The sequence below is a fragment of the Stigmatopora nigra genome, chromosome 2 (genome assembly GCF_051989575.1).
Source record: "Stigmatopora nigra isolate UIUO_SnigA chromosome 2, RoL_Snig_1.1, whole genome shotgun sequence".
NCBI classification, from domain to species: Eukaryota; Metazoa; Chordata; class Actinopteri; order Syngnathiformes; family Syngnathidae; genus Stigmatopora; species Stigmatopora nigra.
Window position 1 is genome coordinate 14532513 of NC_135509.1, and position 14130 is coordinate 14546642.

At 40.0% G+C, this 14130-nt stretch overlaps 2 protein-coding genes across 4 annotated transcripts in view; one reads left to right on the top strand and one right to left on the bottom strand.

Moving 5' to 3' along the window:
* Positions 1–2535, bottom strand: part of LOC144211685 (A-type voltage-gated potassium channel KCND2-like) — a 42347-nt gene extending 39812 nt beyond the window's left edge. For both annotated transcript variants that reach the window (XM_077739112.1, XM_077739104.1), the window contains exons 1-2: positions 2146–2535; positions 805–1922 (exon numbers count right to left, since the gene is read on the bottom strand). In XM_077739112.1, the coding sequence (XP_077595238.1) occupies positions 805–1916 (1112 nt within the window). In that variant the 5' untranslated portion in view covers positions 1917–1922; positions 2146–2535. The remainder of the gene's footprint in view (positions 1–804; positions 1923–2145) is intronic.
* Positions 1–14130, top strand: part of LOC144211700 (uncharacterized) — a 99345-nt gene that overhangs the window by 36944 nt on the left and 48271 nt on the right. The window lies entirely within an intron of this gene.

The window sequence follows — 14130 nt, forward strand, 5'->3', positions numbered from 1 at the left end:
CTTCATCCCTTCAGTGGGCATCACTGTGGTATGCCAAACCACGGAATCCAAAATATGTGCTAGGTTTGGAAACGCGTTAATAAATGCTGTTCTCTAACAAATACAAATCAAACTGATTGACTAAAAATGTTTAGAATGGCTTACCAAAGTTTTTTCTCTACATGTATCAATTAAATAAAGCCATTCAGCAGAGGCCAGTTCCCTCATGCCAAAACAGGGCCAAAAGTGTTGAAATCTCCCAAAAAGATTAGCAAAAAAAATTTGAGACTGAAAAAAAAGGTGTAACAAAGCTTTTGAAAGCTTTTTCAATACTTCGGACTTATATTTATCTCCATAGAGTGAATTGTGTCACAGTACAAAATAGGCCAATGTACCTGCTCTGACTATTCATTCATTTTCCAAATCGCTTATTCTCACAAGGGTCGTGTGGGGTGCTGGGGCCTATCCCAGCTGACTACGGGCACCCAGCCGGGGACACCCTCAATTGGTCGCCAGCCATTCTCAGGGCAAAAGGAGACGGACAATCATTTATGATCATATTAATTTAGAATGTTCAACCAGTTTTTGTGATGTGTAAGGAAACCGGAGTACCCGGAGAAAACCCATGCAAGCCCAGGGAGAACATGCAAACTCCACAGAGCGAGGACTGACCTAGGATCGAACCCTTACCCCAGAACTGTGAGGCCGACGCGCTAACCACTCTTAATGCAACTCATTGGAGCAAAGATCTAAAATGCCAAATCCAAGCAACAAAATAGGGCCAATACCACCATTCCAATCAAATTTCCAACCCGGGCAACCTACCCAAGCGTCGTCATGGTGACGATGGTGTACCAAAAGGCGGCGGGGATGCTGGTGAACTTGCTGGCAGTGGAACCCTTCTCCGCGTAGAACATGACGGTGGCGAAGATAATAATGGCCATAGTGAGCGAGAAGAGCAGGAAGCCCAACTCGGAGGCGCAGCTCTTCAGCGTGTAGCCCAGGATGCGCAGGCCCGCCGAGTGCCGGGAGAACTTGAAAATCCGGAAGACCCGGAAGACGCGCAGCGTGACAAATGCGCCGCTCACCTGGTCGTTGTCGGTCATGACCAGGCCGATGTAGTATGGCATGATGGCCACCACATCTATGACGCTCATCACACTCTTCATGAACTTGTAGCGACTGGGGGCGGCGATGAGGCGCAGCAGGTATTCGACTGTGAAGATCATGACGCAAGCAGTGTCCAAACAGAAAAAGGCCAGCGCGTAACGATCCCCGCACGACACCTCCTTAATGCGGTTGGGCAGCGTCCCACAGGGCACCGTCTCCACCACGTTGGCCATGACGGAAATGGCGATGAAAAAGCCGGTGACATAGTAGAATACCAACGCCAGGGTGCTGGTGTGAGGGTTCTCAAATGCGCGCCACAGGTACTCCCGCGGCGTCAGGTTGACCGGGGTCACGTCGTTGCTGCTGTCCATCTCCTCATCGTCCTGCAGCCGTTCGGCGTTCTCACGCCGGCGGTCCTTGTACTCCTCGTAGCAGCAGTCTCCGATGATCTCTGGGATGATCCCGAAAAAAGCCAGCTCCTCGTCGTAGGCTGAGATGCACTCCTGGCGTGGGTAGTGGAGTTTACCCGTGCGGTAGAAATTGAGGATGTGGCGGAAGATGTCCGGGTCGCGGTCAAAAAAGTACTCGTTGCTCTCCTCGTGGAAGAAGAAGTCCTTCTCGTTGCTGCCCAGTAGAGTATCCGGGTAGCGCTCCAGCGTGGTCCGCCACGTCTGGAAGCGCGTGCCGCTCACGTTGAGGATGATCAGTCCGTCTTGGGTTTTGCGCTTGTCCTGCGGCGGCACCGGCATAGGGGTGCTAGCCACGGGCATCCACCCGATGGCCGCCGCGCGGGCAAAGGGCAGCCACGCCGCCACACCTGCTGCCATGCTGACCTGCCAAGTGCAAGCGGGGGGCGACACGCGTGAGGGTTGTTATCGCAGTGCGGGGAAATCGGGGGTACACAAAGAATGTGAGGAGAGGAGACGCGTTCCAATCCTGCGCATTGACAGTCACTTTGCGGCAAACTGATGCTTCCCCTCGCTCTCACTTGGAAGTAAAAACAAAACCCCCAAAAACAAACAAACAAACAAAAAATAATAATAATTCAGCCCTCACCTTCCTGATGGTGGGCTGCTCCTTAAACTGCCTCTCCGGGGAGTTTAATCAAATCCTCGCAGGAGACTACTTGCCGTATCGCCTCCCATCTATCTTCACTGCAGGCACACACGCGCGCACTGAAATACGCGCACACGCTGGAATAAAACGCCACAATAACGACGCATCAACAAGTTAAACAAAGCAGCCGGCAGCCTCCCAGCAGCGCAAAGTGACTATTTGCCTTAGTGCACTATTTTTCTTCTTTTTTTCCTCTCCCTCCCCTTCTTTTCTTTTCTCTCCAACCATCCGCAAGGCGAGGGGCTTTTCCCCCCACTCTACCGTTGCAGCTACTCCTCAATAAAGTCCTGTTCCTTCGCTTCTTACTGCAAGACCACCCTCCCCCTTCCCTCCTCTTCTCTTTCTCACCAAAAAAGCCTCAAGAGGAGAGGAGAGAGAGAGAGTGATGGAGAGACGGAGGGTGGGGGGGCGTGTTTGAGAGAGAGGAGTGGTCCAATCTGCACCCAGAAATTCCTGTGCCGCTTCACAGCCAAGGGAACTCATCATTGTGTTGTCATTGCATGGGCGGCATCTCCAAAAACCCTCCCTGGGGCATGGCGCAATAATATCAACCCTCACAGCATTCCATCAACTCCAATTTTCCAGGGTACTAAAGGGATATCAATTGTTTTTTTTTCCTACTTCCCCCCAAGTGCAGTAGCATAGGTATAGATTCAACCAAGTGGTGTGTACGCAGCAACCAGCGAGCATAGTGAGTAGCAAGGCTGCCTGACGTTTTTAGGGTTGAGGGTTTGAATATAGAGTTGACATCTACTCCCTGAACCTGTGTCAATTTTCTTATGGTAATGCCTCCGAGATGGAATACCTGGCTTTCTCATATATTCAGAAAACATACATGATATTGATCTATGTGTCCATTCATCCATTCAGTCCTTGCGCTTGTCGATTTTCTCATGGTTCGTCAACTTTTTCCACATATTCAGGAAATATACATGAAATAAATGTACTCATTCATCCATTCAGTCCCTGAGCTTGTGTCAATTTTCTCAGGATAAGCCAATGTTTTCACATATTCAGAAATCATACATGAAATTAATCTGGTATTTATTCATCCATTTAGTCATTTCCAACATCGCTCATCCTTGTCAAGGTCGGGGATGCTGGTGCAGATCCCGGCTGACCTCGGGCGAAAGGTGGACTACCCCTAAAATTGATCGACCATCTGTCGTATCACTGTGCCACTGAGTGGGAATCAAACCCATACTTACTTATTGTCATAGTAGGGACTAAAGTAGGTCTACTTTTATCAACGTGTAAGCAGACTGGCAAGGAAATATCTCATTTGGTAATGCATAAACAGCATCCACAAAAACAATTTTATTCCTCTATCCGATTTTATTTTTATTACCGACTAACATATGTACTCTGCACCTGTTTTAATCACAATGAAAATGGGTGGATAAAATGGAGCTACTCATACACAAAGTAGAATATAATGTACTCATGCCAGTCTAGGTTAGTCTATCTTGCCAAACTCTACTTGAACTGGCTATCTTTTGCTACCAGTCTGCCCAAAATTTAAACACGCTCTTAATGCCTATGCTGTGGATTATATGAATACATTAAACTGCTGAATTGGTTCTTTTCAAACTCGTGCTCTACTACACTAAGATTGAATGATTTTTTTATCGAATATTTTTAAAGTTAAACACTTCTTATTGCCCTGCAACAAATTGATTTCTCTATTCAATTTTTTCTTTATTACTGACAAATTTATGTACTCTGTACCTGTTTTATTGACAATTTTAATGTTGGACCTGATAGTGGCACTCAGTAGGCCAGTTAATCTCTTATGTGATACTTGTTCTCCTGTAAATATTGGCCAGTGTTGTCCTAACTACTCTTGCTTAAATGTGATGAAGCCTGATGAAGCCAAAATGTCTTCCAAGACAACCAAAATAAGTCCAGTAGCAATCAATTCAACACTTGGACCACTGTGAAAAAAAAATAATTCAACAACAGTGTCCCTCAAACATTATTATGCGTTTTCTTGATAATTTTGCCAAACATAAGGTTTGGTAGCATTTTGTTCTTTTTGGGAATTCAATTGGCGTTTAAATTTCAACTGCAAGAAACACGGATCAATACCTTCTCCCGAGCTGCAGCGTTTTGATGCGATTCAACAGATTTACACGGTTCACAAAGGTCACCGGCATCGCGGGGCAACACTGCTAGCTACTCTGACATTTTAAAAAATAAGCATAATCGATGAACTGTCTGTTGTATTCCGTAACACTGCGTGTGACACCCCCGTGGGGGGCAGGGTTTGAGACAGCTGTGTCCATGCTTGAAGCATGTGTTGCACTGACGACCGTAATTCATGTGACGGTAAAGCATTTGCGACAGGAGACATACTAAACCTAGAACCATTTGCCGAGTTTATTGAAGTCATATTTATTGTTTGGATATGTTCCAGAAACAAGACCAACAGGGAAAAAAAATCTATGATATGGATGGACTACAGTACACAGTTTTTCTTTAGTTTCACTCCCTTTCTACTGTAGATGAAATATACATACTTATTGAAGAAATAAAAACCAATAGTGTGTAAGAATATGTTGTATGTGCCAGCACTAGTCAATAGTATTCTTTGGAATAAAAGTTAAATTCATATACTCTATGTATGTAAACTAAAAATTCATCAATCTGAAGTTATAACCTTCCACATCGTTTTTTTTTAGTCAGTCAACAAAGACCTAATTCTCAAATGTTTTTGAATATAATTTTGTTTTCTCCTTGATCCGTTAGAAATATGATGATGAATGCTAATCATAAATTTAATTAAGTGTTACCTTGATTGCAGAGTGCATCAATTTACCATTTTTCCTAATAAGTTCTGTCCGTCAGTCAGTTTTCTCTCTGTGTGCACTTGTCTTATTTCTATTGGGCTAAAATTGGAGCGATTTTACTGAGGAAAAAAAAACGCCCCAAGATTCACTCTGGCTGTCTATAAATGTCAGCTTGAGAGTAAATTAAATTATAGCCTCAGTCAGAAACCAAATCAAACTAGTTAGTCAATATATCTTACCACACCTCACCCCACCCCAGTGGAAATTATGTTTGGTCAACACACAGTAGGGCTGGACCACAAACTCAGTGATTGTAAAGTGAAACAAAAGCATTCAGCACGCATGGTGAATTTAAGTTGTGTGTCTCACACATTAAAAATCAATAAAGCTATTGTCATTTCGATCCCGTTTTAATGAGATTCCATTCCCATGTTTCATGTTGATATAGCACCAAGGACAGCTCCTAAGCTTGCAGTATCTTAACAGTTTTGTGCCTTTCTTGGCATTGGCCACAGAAGCCACTTTAGAGTGCATGTGTTTCCTTTTTTCCCCCCCATTTTTCCCGTAAGATTCAGCTGAGCTCAAAGGGGTTCAGAGTCACGCTTAAGTACACGTACATCTGCTGAGCTTCCAGAAAATGGATGGTCTCGTTGACCGTTAGCCCCGTACTGAAACGAGGTGCAGGAGTGCTTTCTGTGCAACGTAGTTCTCTCAACAAGTGGGGAAGCTTTGTCAGTGTCTTGCTCATAGAATGCTTTTACTGTCTATCCTTGATATTCTGCTTAAAGGTCTCAGAGCTTAGGAACCCTTTGTACTTTCAAGTAGGATAATTCAGTACATTTGGACAATTATAACGGTACATTAGTAATGTTTCTTCCAACACTGCCTTTCAAAACAATATGAAATTTCAGTGTACTCTTTTATAAAAATGACATGTGCTACATACATTTATAAACAACTAATGGATGATTAAATTAAGTGACAACAATTTTATGAGTTAAGTTAAAAACCGAGACCTTTTTTCACCTTAAATTCAGGAAATTCCAGTCTCAAGTCATTTAAATAAAAAAATAATCATCAAAAAGATATTACTTTTTGTGTGTATTTGTTATTCTTTTTTTTAAATTGTATTTTTATTACCTTTTCGTTTGTAGTTGTTTTATTTTAATCGGCATTGCTTTACAATTTGATGTTGTTTTTTTATTTTCATTTTAAAAAAAATGTATTTAGCTGTTGTGGTCCATGCATCTTAGGAAGGTTGTGAATTTTTTTTTTCAATATACATTCATACTTGCTCAATGGCAAAATGACTCAGGAGCGAATGAGTGATAAGCGTGTTCCGACACATTAAATGTTGGGTTGGTCAGACGCGTGGCTTGTTACATTTGAGTTGTCACAGCCAAACATTCACAGCACACAGTATCTAGTCACCTCTGGCATTGAGTCGAGTTTTTTTTTCTCTCAAAAGGATGAATGCAGAGTAGTGTCAGTAGTCCTATTAGTGTATGCCGAGCACACTCGGTGTTCATGGGGAGCAGTCAGGCCCGTAGGCGATGTATTCATCAGGCCATTTAAATATTCCAGCCGTTGCCAAATGGCACCAAAAATGAGCGCCCCAGTGGAGCGGCCAGCCAGGCGGGCTGCAAGCCTGTCAGATAGCCACAATGATGGGATGTAAATCACGGTATAATGCTTGTTTAGCATTTAGAGCAGCTTGTACCTATGTGAAGATGTTTGGCATAGTATAAAAAAACAAAGCAGGTACAGTAAAATAGGCACAAGAGTAATGTGGTAGTACATCTTTACCAGTTGTTACTTAGCGTGTCTGTCAGTTTTCTGACCAAAAATGATAACAGATTGGTGCTGGCACAGTTTCATTGTTTCGCCACTACACACCATTAGAATCACGCGGATCACTAATCATATTTTCGCCTAGAATGAGAAGGAAATGGCATTAATACATTTTTGCATGAACATGAAATCATGACATAATTACTTTGTACATGGAAGAAGAATTACAATGATTGTGTCACCCTATATCAATTGAATTATGATTCTTCTGAGGTCCTGCCTATATATATATATAGATATAAATATAAAAGTGCAAGAAGAGAAAATGTATTAGAATAGGGACAATTTCTTGGAAAAGAAATCCAAAATTAAAGTTTCTGATGGTGGAATGGTACATTAGTCGGACTTTGGTGCAGGCAGCTTGCAATCACTTCCCACTCAGTGATGATGGGATTGTTAGTGCGAAGATTTGTCTGTCTCTGTGTGTGCCCCACAACTGACTGACGACCAGATTGTTGTCTGCCTTTCGCTCGAAGTCAATTAGGATGGCTCCAGCAACCTACAACGTCATAACGACAAGCAGCGTCGAAAATGGATGGATGGATGGATGCAAACGCTGATCAGTTTTGTTTTGTTTTAGATAAACTAGGTAGGCAGCTCTGGCTCTGTGGTCAAGTGGTTATCTTGTTGGTTTCATAGTTCTGAGCTTGAAGGATCACTGTGGTACCCCAAGGGTTAAATCTCAGCTCTGGCTCTTCGATGTTGAGGTATCCTTTTTCAGTGCACTCACCCCTAATTTGCTCCTGTTTGGCATGGAAGTCTGCTTATGTGAATGTACTTTTCTTTAACCATTTAAACCACCTGAAGCCTGTTATGTTCATTTATTTCTGATAACATGTTCAAAAAAATGCAAAATATGCAAACATTTAAGTTCAGGTTCATTTAATGGAACCATGCATCATGATTCAACAATGTAAACAAACATAAAGTGAATTATCGGCCAAACAACACCTTTTATACCAAAAAAAACCCCACAAGTTTAGTTGTATTTAGCCATTACTATATATACAAGTATGTGTTGCAACATGTATGCAGAAGAAGGAATTTGACAAGAGCTAAAAAAAGATGATGATGTGGAACATAAATTTATTCCCATTCAACTCGAGCCATGCAATGAATCAGTGTTGCTCATTCCGTGTCAAATTTTTTGAATTGAATTCTTTTTTTTTATGTATATGTTAGAAAACAACTCTTCTACTGCTGATTGTAAAAGAAGAGCAAAAGCAAGAAACATCTTATGTTGATGAAAGAAGTACTGGTATCTTATGTTCCCTTTTACTATTAGCTTCAATGCTTAAATTGTCACAAAAGAAACCTCTCGTCTTGCTAAATTGGTTAAATTGACTGAAGGCCTGCCAGTACATGATTTATTGCATTAAACAGCACAATACCTTTGTTCATATTATAGCCATTGATGTTATAATAGCATCCAAAAAAATGATATTATCCAGATCGCGGTACTATTTTATGGATGCATTCTATTTAAAGAAGTCCCAAGGTCATTTAGGATTATTAGTGTTGACTCTGACGAGTGCAGTATAATTAATTGCTTCTACGTTTATGGATTTACACTCTGGATCAAGTCATTACCATGTGTCCTTAACAAGGTTGAACAATTCAGCTTGGCATTTTGCTGGTATTTTCAATATAGAAATCAATCAAGGGCTGGGCAATTTTTTTTCCTCTTTCAATAACTAATATTATTTTCTAACAACAGTTAATGCATATTGATTAAGAGCAGATGGAAGGACCTGAATTAAAACACTGTTTAGGAAAAAGGCAATTTTACACAGCAGCACTGCAGAAAGCCACCTTTTACAGTCAATTTAGGTGTAATTCTCACGCAATTAAATTTCAATTGCATTAGTCTCTCCTACAAAACATGGCTGTGCGGATGCCAACAAATATATTTCAAATGAATGATAAATAATTTAACTTTTCTACAAATTACACTACATCTCGTGTGAGATTAACGGTTTGAAGACAACAATTTTTCTCTGAGCAGTTCCCAGAAAAGACATAATCTGGCCTGCTATCCAGCCAAATGTAGTTTTCTGACATTTTGAACCACTATCATTGAAAGTCTTTTAGGATTTGATTGTGTAACAGGATAGAATTTATAATCAGGGTCCTTAAGTGTGCTTAGTGTGGTAACATCGAGGCAACATACCAAAAACAAACACGCACACTTGATATGGCCATCTGAGTGCAGGAACTGCACCTGAGCGTACCCTCTAATATGTTAGTCCGCTTTTATTTAGTTTTTAAACTATTTTTTTACATAAAAAGTCAGGATTTTAACTGCATTTTGTAATTAAATGAGTTTAAAAGTCAATTGTCTCAGGAGGAGAGACAATCCCTTTTAATGTTTAAAATAAATAACACGATGTATTGTACTCATTCCAGTAAGACTTGTAGAGTCGTCCCTTTTCAGATGGGGCTTCTGCCCATTAAATGGCAGTGCCTAAAGAAGACGGCAGGGTGGAGCTTGTACTTGATTGACAGTTTGACAGTTGACGTTTGCTCCAGTACATCCACACTTATCTGCTCATCTTATGGCCCAACTGTGCTAAAGAAGGAAGGCATTGTCCCACATTGTATAACTCTTTCACTCTCCAAATTTCATTGCACGCCTGCATGTTTGTACTCTTCTTCTCTTTGTGATGTGCAAAAATAAGTACACAACCATTGAGCTTGAATATAGTAATCAAATGATAGTTCAACTGGAACAAGCTTTTCATGGACTTCACTGAATTTCCAAGTCACAAACAAATTTCACACCAAGTGATCTCTCACTCAGTGAACACCCTGAGTTTGCAGCCATCCTTTCACAGGGGACATATTATGAAACCACCATTCACACTCTAGGGCAGATTAACACATACAAGCACAACACAGAGAAAACTGGAAAACTATACTACAACCACATTAGTATGGTACCACAATAAAAAAATAAAATAAAATAGTGAAATTCCTGACCTCAAATAAAAGCCAATTGATCTAAATTGAACATTTATATCCAATAAAAAAACATATACATTTTAATGTGGGCTTAAGAAATTTGATGTTGTTATGACAGAGTGAAAATGTTCAATTTTATGTGATCATGAAACAATATATTAGTTCTTCCTATTATTGTTCTTCTGTATAAAAAAAGAAGAAAAAAATAGAAACAAGAGGTTCACAACTGGCCAGCAAAAAGCCCAGAGGGATACTTATACTGCATCTAATCTAGCATTTCTAAGGCTACAGTGTTGGTCACGTTCCGCCTTCTGTATTCTATTTTTAGCCCCACAGAGTGATAGAGATGATAAAACAGATGTTCCCACTTCAGTGACGAAGTCCAACGAATGGGAGGAAGGGACAGTTACAATTACATTCCGGTTATCCATTATATACTTTTCAAGCCTGAACAAATGAGTTAATGACTAAGATAAATATTAGCTTTATGCTCTATGAATGATCATTACCGTTGACAATTGAATCATTAAAATGTGTTTCTATGCCACATTTCAATAAGTGCCATGGAGGAATAAGAAATAGATCAAATCAAAACACATTCATGTTGCACTTTCTCGCAATCAAATGGTTTTACAGGGTGGTTCACAGAGTACAAACAAGAACAATAATAATAAAAACAATTGACATTAATATGAAAGAAACAAAGCACAAAGGGTCAGGCCAGAGCAACGTGTAAAACGCTAGATTGAATAAATATGCTTTAAATTCTGAAACAAAATTAGTCAGCTCAGGGATGAACTTTAAGGAAGTTCAATAGCAGTTTTACAATTGATGGGTGTTGCAAAATGAATTTTATCTGGATTTTGGAATGTTCAGTATATAGAATGTAGAGTCCATGTAGGAAGATGTACAGATGGGATAGGCTATGGCACCCCTGCGGGTATCATGATGATAAGTGGTTCTGGAAAGGAATGCATTTTTAAAATCAAATCTCCAAGTTTTTGCCGCCACTGAGCAGGAAATAAACTTTTTTTCCTCCGAGAAGATCAGATATGTAATTGTAATCAATGCTAAACTGTGCGCTGTGGACATGGCCTTTCAAGAAAAAAAGAAAAGGATAAAAAACTCCCCTACCCCTTCATCATCATCACCACCACTACCGGCCCAACACACTATCATCAATTTTATTCCTAGGACAATCTATAATTGAAATGAATTGAATTGAACACATTTATTGGTATTATACAAGTGTAATGAGATTTAAAGCTTGATCATAAAGTGCACAAATAAATAATCAATAAATCCGTATCAAATAAATAAGTAGTCAACATAAGCTATAAAACACGCTATCATCGATCTATCCCCCCTTTCATCCATCTACATACACATGTATGAAAAGTATATAAAGTCTGCGATGACAAAGACAAATCACATACAGTCTAGTATTTGGGATTCTATTTGTGGTCCTGGCATGTTTTATGACACATCTACTGAAGCCATGAATCGTCTTAGATATTCGGGTCGGATGGCACGCCGATATCCTCAGGTGGAGAATCCGCAATAGGCCGGCCCTCTTATATGCCGCGTCATCGCTCAGCTGCCTCCTGCCTTCCTCCCTGCCTCTAATGAGTTATTGACCCCCTGCAGATGTGTAAAAAAGACCAAGCTTCCTTGGTTCTTTATTGCGTGTGGCAGCTGGTGTGTTTGTGGATGTGTGTGGGTCTCTCCCTGCAATCATGTGTGAAGCCATTTCACTTGTTCCTGACCGGATCCTAACCATATAAAAAAGCAGCAGTTATTCAGTAAAGGTAATAGTAAAATGTGTAATCATTTAAAATGAACTCACTGGATATTTCAGTTCGCTTTTAAACCTCGGTTCACATTTGACGCCAAACTTCGGGCACACTCACCCACATAAAGATGAAAAGAAGTCTTTCACAATTTTTTAATTAGATATTTGCAAAATCTAAATTAGTTGGTGCACTTTATAAAGGCAAATTCAGATACCAGATAGAATTTGTTCGTGATTGGCATGCAAAATCAGAGGAAACTTGTGTTGAGCATCGACAATTGACACTGCTGGAGTGTGGTTACCCACTCATACTGTAGGTAGGAGAGTAAGCGATTCGATTGTTATGCTTTCATATCACCGAATGAACGCTTGATTGATATTATGGAGATGGAGATTGAGAGCGCTTATTTGGGTTATCAGGAGATCCAAATCATAATCCTTCATTCAATAGGAAACATGGCGCCACTTTGTATGACAACGAGAGGCAGAGGAGTATTTCTGTTCAATCTACATAAAATTTCTTAGTGTTGACTATCCATTAAATTTCACACAATGAAAGTATCGGTTCCAAGATTTGATGAGCAGCACACAATGTGATTCATTCGTTGCATTCATTTCTTTAATAATTCATTGTTATTCATCAAGAGTATTTTACAATATTTTTTCTAATCAGTTGACATGAATGACTTTTTTAAAAATAGGATTACTTCTGACAAAGGCTATAATTGCGTTGCTTGTTAGTGACTTAATGATCTTGGAAAAAAAATGTCCACTTTTGAAAGCCAACACGGGTTGGAAGAATGTTGGGTGACAGTAGGAATAAAAATAATGGAGGAATGGTGAGTATTTTGTGGTTTATTTAGGCACCTAGTGAGAAAATATTTTTCTAGATGCTTTAGCTGATTAATTAACAACTTTCTACATCACAATTTTTTTTTGTTTCTGGATTGTTAACACAGAATTGTGGTCTAGTTCATATAAACAATGGGAAAGAGGGCACACTGCCAATTACAGAGCTAAAAAAAACAACGTGTGCAATCTCATGCACACTTATGGACAATTAAGAGTGCTCAACCAGACTACTATGATGCATGGTTGTGGGATGTTGGTAGAAACTGGAGTACCAGAAGAAGCCCACTCAGGAATATGGTGCATATGCTTACTCTACACAGGAAGATTTTTTTTAATCTCTGAATTGGGCTTAAACAATGTAACAATGTACTTTTTAATGAAATGTATGGGGGAAAAATGTGCTTCACACAAATGACTCCAGTAAATCATTCATAGATAGCTATGAAGCGAATGATCAACCACGATTTACCGAGGTCCACTTAAACATTGACCATGTTCTCTTATTGATAAAAGCCCCAAATACAGGCAGAATGATGTTTTCAGCTCCAAAACAGGCTCCTTACGCTTCTCAGCATTTAAATTAGATTTGTGTAGCATCACTCCCTGCAGGCGATGGAGACAAAAGCCTCTCTTGTGCCATTAGACGAACAAAAACACAATACTGTTATTTGGATGTGGAAATGTTGGGTTATGGGTAGGGGAGGGAGGTTTAATAGATTTCTACCCAGCTGATTCTCACAAGGGAAAATCTTTGTTGTCATCTGCTGGAGGAAAGAAGTTGAAGCAAGAGTTAGACAAGAGGGATTTGTGCACGTGCGAATCCAAGCGCCTATAGCAAGGCTGTCATGAAAATACCTTGAGTGCATGTAGTACATCATGGCAACACAAGGACACATGATCCAGTAAAATATCAACAATGGCCGTGAAGGTGTGTTCTGCTCCACTTTCCCGCACCTGACCTTGTCACTTTCAAATTTGCTGTATTTCATCTGACCACAAATACTTGGGTGCTTGTGAGAATGTGTGTGTGCGCATCTCACGGTGGGCAATTAAAGCCAAACACCTGATTCTTTCCCACAATCTATCCTGTCTGCAATCGGGATTCCAATTCAAGGTCGCGGCATCGGTAGATCACCATCCTCATGGCAATAGCCTCGTAGTGGCTCCTACTGCTGTTTAAAAAACAATCATTTAGCCAAATAGCTTTGTTCTAACTGATTCAGATGTACTCACAAAGTGAAAGCAAAGAAATAGAACAGAGTTTGACCACACTGTTGCACGTTGCTTGCATTAAAAGACAAAAAAAGAATACATTTTGTTCCTCAAAAACTGATATGCCATAGCATTAGGAAAAACATTCATCTGTTTTTATTTTATACCTATTGTCACCATTGGGGGAGTAAATGGCACGACAATCAACAACAAGTAAAGACAAACAGATTTGATTTTGATTTTTAGCTTCCCTGATTAAATCGTTACAGATGATATTTTGTGGATCTTGAAAGATTAGTCAAAATGCTGTAAAAGTAAATCATTGTTAGTTTGAAGTTCACACAATTGTGCCATTTCCTCATAAACCCAATTATGGTTAACAAAGCTAAGCCAAAATTCGATAAATTGCTGCACAAGAATGTCAGATTAGTACAACATTCACATATTTTGTACAATGATTGCAGTAAC